General features: G+C 43.5%; 1 protein-coding gene across 4 annotated transcripts in view; it reads left to right on the forward strand.

Annotated features, from left to right (window-relative positions):
* The window catches only part of LOC119654388 (alpha-catulin), a 380,996-nt gene extending 369,051 nt beyond the window's left edge, over positions 1 to 11,945 (forward strand). For 3 of the 4 annotated variants that reach the window (XM_038059756.1, XM_038059757.1, XM_038059759.1), the window contains exon 6: positions 11,286 to 11,945. In XM_038059756.1, the coding sequence (XP_037915684.1) occupies positions 11,286 to 11,411 (126 nt within the window). In that variant the 3' untranslated portion in view covers positions 11,412 to 11,945. The remainder of the gene's footprint in view (positions 1 to 11,285) is intronic. The other variant, XM_038059760.1, reaches the window with a different exon arrangement.
* The last annotated feature ends 494 nt before the right edge of the window (positions 11,946 to 12,439 follow it).

Here is a 12,439-nt window from a genome sequence, read left to right on the forward strand (position 1 = left end):
GTGAATTAACAATTAAGTTTACTACAACTGTGTTGAATATGCATTCAGCTGTCAAATATTTTTTCAAATAAATATGATTCCACAACACGTAGGTATCCTCCATACCCCATAAAAAAAAACTGAGTGAGTTACCTCTCCTTGGCTTCTCTGCGTCCAGACCAGGACTTTGGCAATCGGTCCAAAGATCCGATTTTCGATTGCACACTTTTGAATTAAAATTTCGTCCCCCAAAGCTTCCCCTAGTAAAAGAAGGGAATGGTTAGGGAGATACCCTTCTAATTTTTATCTTCCAATAAGGCTTCAAGTTAAACTGTTGCCACCTGCTTAGCAGTTCCCCTTTTTCAGCATTCTTCATATAACGATCAATCAGAGAAACTGGGTTTATCATAAATCATCATCTCATCTGCCAGAATATCTCTCTTAGCGCGGTCATTTTCTAAAGTGCATTTATCTTTTGCGCATTGTATGCACTATGGATTGCACTTGCGTTAACTAGCGTTGCGTAGAGGAAAATGAAACTCACCATTCTAGCGTCTAGCCTCAGTTGCTGCTTGAGGTTTAGCCTTGCATCTACCATCACAATAAAGTTTTGAATAGCTGCCTTAGTAGTAAAGATAGCTCCCTACCTCGATAAGTCGCGGCCAATGAAATGTGGACAAGATGAAAAAGCGAAAATACATCATTTTATGACCGAAATTTTCAGCCACATTTAAGAAGCAAAGCAAGGATCGGAAACGCGAATTATTGCGCTTAAAATCTTTTACCTGAAAATTTACAGACTATCTACAAACAACAAAATTAGTTAAAATTATCTAAGCATTCCACATGTTTATTAAAAGATGCTTTGCAACACATTATCAAATTTTACTTGTATTAAATTCATTTAAAGGTTTTGACGTTTGATCTTTCAAATGGTAATGTTGGTACATATTAAACGCATTTTTCAATGTTGCTATTTAATCAGTTCAATGCCACGTCGAGTTATGACGGTTATAGCCATAACTCGACGTGGCATTGAACTGATTAAATTTTTCAAGACTTCTGCTGGAATGCCTTCGTACCAAACCTTTTGGATTATTCTCTCTAACTCTTTCAAATTAGTCGGCCCCCCTTAGCTATCTGCACTTCCATTATGCGCCAAAGGTTCTCTATTGGGTTAAGATCCAGACTATTTCCAGGCCATAAAATACAGGAAACAGTTTTTCTTCCAGGCTGTTTTTATAATCAACAGCCTTGATCGTTCCTCCAAACATAGCCAATCGTCCAATCCAAAAGCATCCCCAAACATTCTGCTCACTGGATGCCTTGATGTTCGTAGAATACACTCGTCGCTCTAACATTCTCCATACTGCTCTGTCGTCGGCATAACCATTACAGTGGTTCCTTCAGCAAACGGCATGTTAAGGAGATCATTATACTCGTACATGATGCTCCACAATAACAGATTATGCAGAATAATATCGAACTCTGTCGGGCGGCCGCGTTGATAAGATACTCCTTGGGTCCATCTTCCGTGTCGTATTAAAATCTCCTTTCGCCCAGATCAATACAGCCGATTAGCTGGATACATCGATCATCGCCAGAAACCTCCTTACTGGCTATATATAGGGAAACTCCGAATCCCTAAATGGAGATGCATTGTGCGATGTATATCGTTAACGCAATTCTTTAGACGCTTCCTCATATATCCGCTCCTCCCTAGATTATCTGGAGTAATTCTAATACTTACTCTGATAATTAGCTTGGCGTTTATGCAACCTTCTTTCTAGGAGCACTTCTTCACTTCCTGGTCAGTCCTACCTACTTAGACCCTACATTAATTATGTTGTAGCGTGCCGTCACACTATATAAGTTCAGATGCTGGATAGCGAAGTCCTACGGCCACAGTAACATCCTAGACAAAGTACCTCGGGAAATCTGGGCATTCCCCACGGACTTTCCAACCAAGACAAAATAGAAGACCAGCCGCATATTGCAAAGTTATAATACGGTCATCTTCACCGATGGATCAAAGATGGTCTGCGAATCGGTGCGGGGGTTTTCTCGAATCCGTATCGTCCCCCAGGTTTCGCCAGTGTATTCCAAGCGAAAGTACTGGCCATATTGGAAGTTTGTTGATGAGTGGAGCATGATTCGACCTCCAAGCGCTATTCCGACCGATAGCCAAGGGGCCATTAAGGCCTTGTACTCAGCGACGACATCGTCCAGGCTAGTGGGGCAGTGCAGAAAAGCGGTGAACAGTCTAGGCGGCACGCTCAAGGTCATCCTCATCTGAGTTCCCGAGCATAATAACAGAGACGGATTGACGAGGCGGGGCTCAGTTCTTTGCAACCCTTCGACGGATATAGTCGGTGTTTCGCTAGCGGCTGTCAAGGGCGGAATCTACCCGCACTATTTAGCAGCCGCGGGCCTTAGATGGTGAAGGCTTATCAGCAGTGCCAAATGAAGGAGGGTTTGCCCCGCTTATAACATAGCCCCTGTACCAGACCCATCCAAATGCAGATAAGATTACGGCTGCCTGTTCAGGGCACTGGCCCATAGGGGACCATGTCGCTAGCCTCGGCATACCCTACAATTCGCATTGCCGGTGCTGCAAAAAAAAGGGGGAAACCCTCAGGCACTTCCTCTGCGATTGCTCAGCTCTAGCTAGAGTCAGGCTGCAGACACTGAGTAAACCATTTTTTGAGGCCCTCAGAGAGATTTCTAGCTGCAGGGTGGAAGAGCTGCTTTCTTTCGTGAATGCTACGGGCTGGCTCTGAAGACCCGAGCCGACTGGACTCTGTCTCCATACTCTCATAACAGCAGTCACAGTCTTAGGAGTTTGTGGCATCAAAACGACGTACCACAGCGTTTATTGGACTCCTCGGAGTTGCCACTGATATCTACCTACTGCCAACCGATACTCAGGCAATGCACGGGAAAATAGGTATCGTCTCGGTTATAATGTGACCCATACCACAGCAACACGCTGTTTTATTAAGGGCTCTTCCGTTCCCTGGTCCAAACAAACCTGAATAAATGTTTGTCCATTGTTTTCGCTGCTACAACCATTTGGTGAGTGGTGATGTTCACTGATGCTCCAGGTCATATCGCAAACTAATGAAAGACTAAACGAGATCTATTATAAAACTTATTCCCATTTCCGGTAGAAATTAACTTGACCCTTATTGATCAATTGCTTTCAATGCCTTCTTGTATTCCTTAGTAAACCCCCATTCTACAACCCATGCATTGAAAACAACGGCAAGAACATTGATTTTTACCCTCTTGCCTTGAAAACCAAGCTGTCCATTATGTCCTCGAACTCCTACCCTTATAGTTGCCGACATAGAGCCAGTTGTATTTCTGTATGGCTTGATTGATGCACACTCAAAACGCAGAACAACTTGTCGAATAGGCCACCCACATGTTTTTGCCGAGATTTATATGAAGTTCATTTCTAATGGTAACTTGCACCTTCGATTCGTAAGAGGTCTACAACAGTCTGCTAATGTGACCCCTTACCCTACATCTGCATTAATCACTAGCACATACTGTTACGAGATTCATTTTGAAATTGGAACACCCTTTCAGAAAGGTCAGCTCTCTAAGGCGATAGACGATCCATCCTGGAAGCCAAAAGCTGCCTTTGCTGGTAGTCATATGGTTGATGCCTGTATGCCATGTCTTCAAAAGGTTGATAACAGACGTCACTGATGGATTTTTCAGATATCTACTCCACTAAGCCGATGTAGGTGTCAGTCTAACAAAAGACCTCCCCTAGATCCTTGCACTTGAGGAAGATTTTATGTTTTTGAACACCTAGACAGGCGGTTGCTGCAATGCCTTCCACCTACCAAGGTTTTGGAAACTTTTTTTGGGCAAGACACCAGCCACGTCTTCTTGGAAATCTACTGACTACCTGGGGGTTACACGTTCTTTTCTGGTACCAATCTGCATATCCAATGAAGGTGTTGATAGATTCAAGCAACTCAACGATTTTAACTCCAAGCTCATCACTTAGTTCTTCCAAGCCAGGACATTGTTCTTTAACAACGTTCTGCATTGATGTGATCTCTTTCCATGGTGCCTCATATTTCAAAGTATTTATGTATGGCTCTCGTCATCATAGACCCTGGAAGAGAACGCATAATTAATGAGCCTCCCCTGATCCAACCCTCGCTATTTAAGCGTTTCTTATGACCTAGTTTCGATTGGTAGGCAGCATTCAACCCTTGGGACACAATTCTGTGCCTTTATAACTGATATTATAGGGAATAATGTGCTGCCGCCCGAAACGGCGGAACTACAGCGGGCGCGTGTGGGATTCACACCCACTAAAAACCACCCCCGGTCTCTCCAGCCCCAGCCTCTCGGCACCATCATTGAGGTATTACTTCGCGGGGTAGGTTTGCTCTTAGGCACTCATCCTTCTCCAATTTGCAGCTTTCCTCCTTCTTTGTTCCTTCAGCAACTCCACCCTGCATTTGGATGATTGCGGAGCCAAACGCAAGCCACTTCTCCTCGGACTCCAGCATCTCAGTAACCAAGCTCTCCGGGGTCCCGCTCCTGCCCAACACCTGGTTTAAGCTCCTTCTCTCCATCGCAAATAGTGGGCAGTGAAACATCACATGCTCTGGATCCTCCGGTATGCCATCGCATCTGGGACAGTTCGGAGAATCATCCAACCCAAAGCGATGCAGATACTGCCTGTAGCAATCACCGTGTCCCGTGAGGAACTGGGTAATGTGGTAGTTGGTCTCCCCATGTTTTCGCTCAAGCCACACCCTAATGTTGGGAATGAGCCTGTGCGTCCACCGACCTTTCGTAGACTCGTCCCAGCTGCGTTGCCAGAGATCAAGCGACTCTGACCTTGCCGCATTTCTACGCTGTGCACGTCTTACATTGTACAGGACACTCATTTTTTTGGCCAGAATGTCAACCGGGATCATGCCTGCCACCACCAATACTGCCTCATCTAATGTGGTTCTAAAATCGCTGCAAACCCTCAAAATCATCCGCCGGTAAACCGAATTCACCTGCTTCCGTCTCTGAGAGTTTGCAAGCGCCTCTGCCCACACAGGCGACGAGTAGAGCAGGATGGAGCGCTCCACTCGGGCTAGCACCAACCTCCGGCAATGTTTCGGTCCACCAATATTTGGCAATATTTTTGCAAGTGCCGTGGTGGCACTGGCTGCCTTTTGGCATGCATACTCTAGGTGGTCCCTAAAACTCAATTTGGTGTCAATTATTACCCCCAGGTATTTGATAGCCGGCTTTGATACGACCATATTTCCACCGACCTCCACTTTCACAGTGTTATTTTTCCTGCGGTTCGTTATTAAGATCACTTCCGTTTTCGCGTCCGCCAAGGTCAGCCCGGCCTTTTCTAGCCAGGACTTTACCGCTCTCACTGTTTCCATTGCGTAAACCTCCACATCCTCTGGGTATTTTGCTGCAACAACCACAGGTAAGTCATCAGCAAAGCCGACAATCGTAGTCCCCTCTGGGACGGGAAGAGCAAGCACCCCATTATACATGATATTCCACATCAGGGGACCAAGTACCGATCCCTGTGGTACCCATGACAATGTACTCTTTGGGGCCCTCATCCGTCCCGCACCAGAGAGTCCTCTCTGAGAGGTAGTTTTCCACCAAATTCTCTAAGTATCCGGGGACAGCTATGTCAGCCAACGCCCCTTTAATTCTATTCCAGTTTACCGAGTTGAATGCGTTTTTCACATCCAACGCCACCACGGCACAGCAGCCGCCAGAAATCAGTGCACCTTTTGCCAGGTTTACCACCATGCCAATTGCGTCCACCGTAGAATGGGTGCGTCGGAAACCAAACTGTCGTTCCGACAAACCATTCCTGGCTTCGACGATGGGCAGGAGTCTGTTGTAGATGACTCTCTCCATCATCTTCCCCATTATATCCAACAGGCAGATAGGACGATACGACGCTAGGTTTCCAGGTGGCTTGCCAGGCTTCGGAAGCAACACCAACTTTTGCGTTTTCCACTGGGCAGGGAATATTCCTTCTTTTAGGCACGCCTCGAAGGTGTTGGCGAAAAGGTCTTGCCTAGTATTCACTGCCAGTTTCAAAGCTCGGTTGTCATTTAGCTGGACAAAAATTTGCCTTCCCCTATTTTCGTGGTGAGGAAACAGAGTGGTAACAATCCGTTTCAGGAGGCGCGGAGAGGTCACCTGGGGTAATTTCCGCAGCCTTTTCATCACCACTCTATAAGCCTCGCCCCAAGGGTTTATGTCGGCATGGTCACACAGCTGTTTGAAGCAGTTCTTTTTGCTCCTCCGAATGGCTTTGTTGAGACGCCCACGCAATTGCTTGTGTGCCTCCTCTCGACCGTTGCCACCGGGTTTTCCCCTGAGCCTCTGGCAAAGCCTCCTTGCCCGAAAACATGCGGCTCGCAAACTTGCGATTTCGTTGTTCCATCAGTAGTTGGGTTGCCTACTGGGGAACAATCGCCTTCTGGGCATAGTAGCATCGCATGCTTCCGTCACCCATCGAGTGATCTGGGTGGCTTTCTCTCCAGCCGTACCGTTCAGGGATATGTCGGATTTGATCACCGCCGAAAACGTGTCCCCCTCGAAAGCTTTCACTGTCCAGCCAAGCATACCACCCGGCATTCTGCGAAAACTCTTTTTCGAGCTCGATCCGCCCTTGATCTCTATGCAGATTGCCTGGTGGTCGCTGTGAGTATAGTCTTCACTGACATGCCAAGCGATTCTACTGGCTAAAGTGGCACTCACGTATGTCAGGTCCACTATAGACCCCAGGCCCCTTCCCCGGAAAGTGTACGAAGACCCAACATTCGCCAGTACCACGTCCAGCTCCGCGAATGCTTCGAGGAGAACACGTCCCCTGACATTAGTTATCCAGCTGCCCCATTCAAAAGCCCACGCATTGAAATCGCTTCCAATTATGATCGGCCAATGTCCTCTTGCATCCAAAACAAGAGCCGCAAGCATCCGCTCATACTCGACGAGTGTAGCGCTGGGTGGAGCATAGCAGCTGTAGATGTGGATGCCCTTCACCTTCGCTCTAATGAAGCCCTCCTCCGGGTGCCCCATTATTTCCTGGAAGGCTTGATCTCCACAAGTCCATAGCGCTGTTTGGCCCGTTTGGTCTTTGACCCAAACGCTACCACCGTGGTTTCGGTATGGTTCACTTAGTATGGCCACATCGATGTTTTTCTCGCGGATGGTTTGCGCGAGTAGATCCTGCGCCGCCTCGCAGTGGTTGAGGTTGATTTGTATCAACCTCATCTGCGATTTGTGCTAAGGGCTCTCCTGTATTCCAGGCACCTGCTGCCCCCAATGTGCCGATGGTCCACACCCTCCTTTCCTTTGCACAGTAGACAATTTGGGTCAGCTCCGCAGTCCTTGCTGGTATGGCCTTCCACTCCGCATCTCCTGCATTGCTTTGACCTGTCATTTGGGCTAGTGCATGCCTTCGCAATGTGACCAAAGCCAAGGCATCTAAAGCACCGTTTTAACGCCACCTGTTCCCTAAGGCGACACATAACCCAGCCTATTCTCACTCTCCCTGCTGCTAACAGTTTGAGTGCGTTCTCCACTGGTAGGCTGATGATGGCGGTTTGTGTTCCCCCATAGGCTTTCCTTAGCGTTTTCACCACTGACTCTTGTAGTCCGGCAAGATCGAACTGTTTCTCCAACGCTTCGCGACCTCCTCCTTCGTCGTGATTTCATCTATATCTTTGCAGATTATAGTGATCTCCGGCCTGCTAGTTCTTATGTCGGCTTCCTGCCCTAAAGTCTTCCCGATTTGGCCTAAGAATTTGTCCGCGGTTACATCCTTGGATTTCTTAAGTTCCAACATAAGATCTCCCTTCTGGGACCGTCTAATGCTGACGCTGTCTCCCAAATTGGTGAGTTCGGGGTCTGCCTTCACTTTCCTGAGAATGTCGGCGTAGGACCCTTCGCCCCGTTTGGAAATGAAAATCACCTCCGGTCCAATCTTCCTCCGATCATTTCTTTTCCGCGGTTCTATCTTCCTCCAAGCTTCCGCATCCGCCTTTGAAGGTTCGATCCCTTTTCTCGAGGTAGCCACTACAGTATTTTCACTGGCAGCTTCAGACTTACTTTTCATGAACTCCGCCTTTTTGGGAGTTGAGTCCTTTTTTCTTTTCGGGGTTTGCTGGCCTATTGAGTCATTCAGCTTCTCGCGCAGCCTCTTCCCCGGTTTCTCCCCTTTTGTGTTTTGAATTGCCTGGTTCACTTTTCCAATCGGCGACTTCCCTACTCGTTCATCCTGGGCCTTGTCGTACGTCAAACGGATGCCTCATATCATGGCCCTTATATTTTGGTGAATATTCCTGCGCTCCTTTATAAACTCACACAGCTACATGATCTTTTTACCGAGGGCAGTAAAGGCAGCTCCAGGCTGATCATTGCCCAAAACATCGCTCGGATGAATCGGCGTCAGTGATTCTTCCTCATCGAAGACTCCCGCTATACGCTTCCCATTGGGGGTAGCGATCGTTGGGGCTTGTGCTCGTGTGGGAGGGGATCTGCGAAAAATCGAGCTCCTTCTGAACGGGTCCATCACTGGAGCCAGTTCAAGTTCCTTCCGTACGCTTGTAACATTAGATGCCACAGTAGCCAAGGTTCCCACTACTGAGGCACTGTGATCGTTGGATATTGACGGCCGCGAGCCCGCTTGCTCACTCCCAAAAACCGCCGGGACTGGGTTTCCGAAGTCCTGCACCGTAATTTCATTCTCCTCCTGCTACTCCATGTTTGGTTTTATTTCTGGGTATCCTTCCCATAGCCAATTTTTATCCACGGGTATGCGTTTACTTCCCACTTACTCGGCCTGCGCATAAACATGCCCATACACGCACATTTCCGGATGCGTGCATGTGCATGGCCATGACACATTCGCCGAGCATTCCCTTATCCGCACGAAGGGACGCGCCTGCTGGGAGATTTGGCAACTCCACACAGGCTGCATCTAAACACATCCATTTCCATGCTACTCATAGTATTAAACGCCCCTTAGCCAAGCTATTTACCACTGAAGTTATGAGTTAACTATGATAGTGTGCCCACTTACTCACTCCCAAAAACCAGGATTTCTGAATCCCTGCGCATTTTGGACCACGCATTTGGGCTCTGCACGCAAGTACCCGTGGATGGTTTAAAACAGTGCGTAAGTCCATATTTACTCATCAATAAGTAAACAACTGTTGCTGCGAAAAACGCGAGGCTATGTGCCTATTTATCGTACCTAATTCATCCGAAAATTACTAAACCGATTGTTATGAAATTTGGTGATAGTATGTTATCTGTTATGTTTCTATGCAGCGATTGTTAAGGTTAATAGGATAAGGGCTCCCCACATATGCGGAAATTTTTAAAAAAAATTTATTTTTACTACAATTTGATCATAAGAGGTTAGCAAACGATGAGGCTACCCAAGTATTTTACGAATCTAGTGTAATTTCTAATATTGTATGAATTGAAACATATGCGATTTAGGGCTCAAAATTTACCAACTATTAAATTGTAACAAATCTTGTTCTTGGAGCCTATGGAACAAAAACTCTGAAGGGAAATTATAACGATGCACCTACAAAAAAGATGCATTTTACCTGTGCAGACAAAATGAATAGACGATACTCCTTTTGAGACCATCCTTCAAAAATTTGGAAAATTCCTCCGATATCCTCCTCGAATAAAGTTCTTTTATTGAACAGTATGAAAGCAACTGGTGAGGATAATGAAAAAAAAAATGACAGACAAGAAGGAAAAAACGAAAGGAGGAAGGTCATCAATTAGTAATGGAAATAATCATTATTAGTGAGAAAAAGAATATCATCGTCCGTTCAACAAGGTTAAGCGTCGTTGGAAGTGTTAAGTTCTTAGATGGGAAGCGAAGCGCGAAGATTTCCTTTTTTTGACTTTTTTAGTTAGTTGTAGAACAGGTTTCATTATTCGAGAGTAGATAAAGATGCATAGATTAGAATAATAAAAAGAAACTAGTTTTTTCATCCATTTCTCATCCATTTTAATTGTAAACTCTTTTTGTCTGAACCGTCCAGCTCCTCCTTTCTAACATGTTTATCTTATATTCACTTGGCTCCGAATCGTTCCCACCTTTGCGATTTGTAACGTCTTTGGTTTGACGATTAGTGGCTTTGAAGCTTCACTTCTATTACCATTCTTCACGAATGTATACATCTGTAACACCTTTTATGATATTTATATAATAAACTGTTATTGTTACCCACTTTGAGTCTCTTAACACTGATGAAAATAGCCTAGAAAGCTTCGTAAACAATCAGAATCTAATTGAATAGATATTATAGAAAAAATAGTAACCCAATTGAAAGTATATATTTCAACAACAATCATTTGTACATATTTCATATATGACATTTTTAAAAAATATAAACTTTTCCCTAGATAACACCAAAGACCACTTGGTTTTTCAAAGATACAGTGATATGAGAAATTTTGAACGTCGTCCTAACAACCTGCACCAACTTAACATGTCATAGAATGCACAGTTTTAAGATGTTTCAATCTAAACATACATTGAATGTATTATAAATAGTTGCATGAATTTTGTAAATAAATAAGACACAATCAAATGGATATTAAATGTTAAGTGTTGAAATGGTAAGAGTCATGCTTTTTATCTTGCTAATTGCTAGCAAAATGGCGGAATGGCAAGGATACGCAGTTTGGGCTTCGTAGTCTGTAGATAGTTGAATGTTCTAAATGTAGAAGAATATTAATATTAAGTATTGTATCTATGTACTCGTATGTATGAGAGGCTGCTGCAAGAAACTAAGTATTGACTCCTCAAGCAAGCTTGGGCTGATGGTGAGTGCTGAGGCTGACTTAGGTTTACTGCTGTACTGCAAGTTGAAAACAATGAAAGGCTTATATTCTGCATGATCGAAATCACAAGGATCACACCCTCTTCAGAATAATTACAAATTTTATCTGCAACTAGAAATTGAATAATATCTATAATTTGGCAACGTTTTCAAGATTCCACCAAAATAACAATTTATTCCTAAAGAATATTTCATCAAAAAGATAAAATTAATTTTTTCGCGAATTTACTATTTTTTAATTCTTTTTTTTTTAATTTATTTGAAAGTAAATTATGCTAGTAATATTAGCTGTAAAAGTAAATTACATTAGTAAGACCCTATGTAACACTAAAACAATTTGGTATGGCTTAAAAATGACCTTAAAGAATAAAACAGCAATTGATGAATTCTAATATCAATCTTTTAACCTAATTCCAGTACAAACTCGACTTTAGCGGATTGAGTGGTCGGACAGTATCTGGTTCGTCCCGCGATGACGACAGTGGCCCAGGAGCAACGGGCGACTCAAAAGGATCAACAACAAGTACGGAAGGGAGCATGTGACAGTACGGGATGGCTCGAAGAGCCAAAGGTGACGCAAGACGGACACGTGTATCATTTTTACTATTTTAACAATAGTGTTAAAATAAGTGGAAATCATACACAACTTACAAAAAGAAATCAAAGCAAAAACAAGACGATAGAACCCTTTTTATTCCTCGAATCACAAAAACAAACAGAACAATCAAGGACGCATTACAACAGACAACAGAAATTTACTTATATTCACTTTAGTATTTATCTGTTAACGTTTTAACGTTTATTATAATTCCGTTCCAATATACACAATCAAAAATCCTGAAAATTTCTGGATATGAACATACAGATTATTTATATATTTTGAAAATCTTCAAATCAAGACCATACTTTTTGTATCATCCCAAAAACAATCTTTATCTTAACAATCATATTTAAATGGAGAAAAATATATCTATTTTATCGTACGATCTTTAAAAAATTATTCCAGTTCTTTGTAATGTTAGAAATATTGTAATAAAAGTGTTCGAATCATATAAAAATTATTATTCAGATATAAAACAAATTTCAATCGTATCAATTGTTTGCAGCGAAAAAGATTTTATGGTTTTTTATCAAATGGATGGGAAAATTGGGGAAGCAAAAAAGTGCTTTAGAACGATAGGTCCAGGCAAAAAAAAAATTCAACCCAATGAATAAACAAAATATTAGCTCACCATATCGCAATCTGTTAAAAACCTCTGCTTGTAATATTGAATACTTTAATTCTGATTTTTATAAGACACTAGCTGACTGGACAAACTTCGTATTATGGCTATCAGATGGCATCCCATCCAATGCTATTTTGAACATGTTTACTAAATTGTTATTCTGATGAAAAAACATTTGTAATTCATGGACAATGGTTCTCTTCACTGTTGGATTGTGAGCACAACGATTATCAACTTCCGCATCTAAATTGCCCAGGTACTGGCAACAGTGTCCCCAATAAGTGATAAATTTGTCCTTGTATCTGTAATTTTTAAAAATTTGTCGATTAATTATTTCCGATACAT

The sequence above is a fragment of the Hermetia illucens genome, chromosome 4 (genome assembly GCF_905115235.1).
Source record: "Hermetia illucens chromosome 4, iHerIll2.2.curated.20191125, whole genome shotgun sequence".
Lineage (NCBI taxonomy): Eukaryota > Metazoa > Arthropoda > Insecta > Diptera > Stratiomyidae > Hermetia > Hermetia illucens.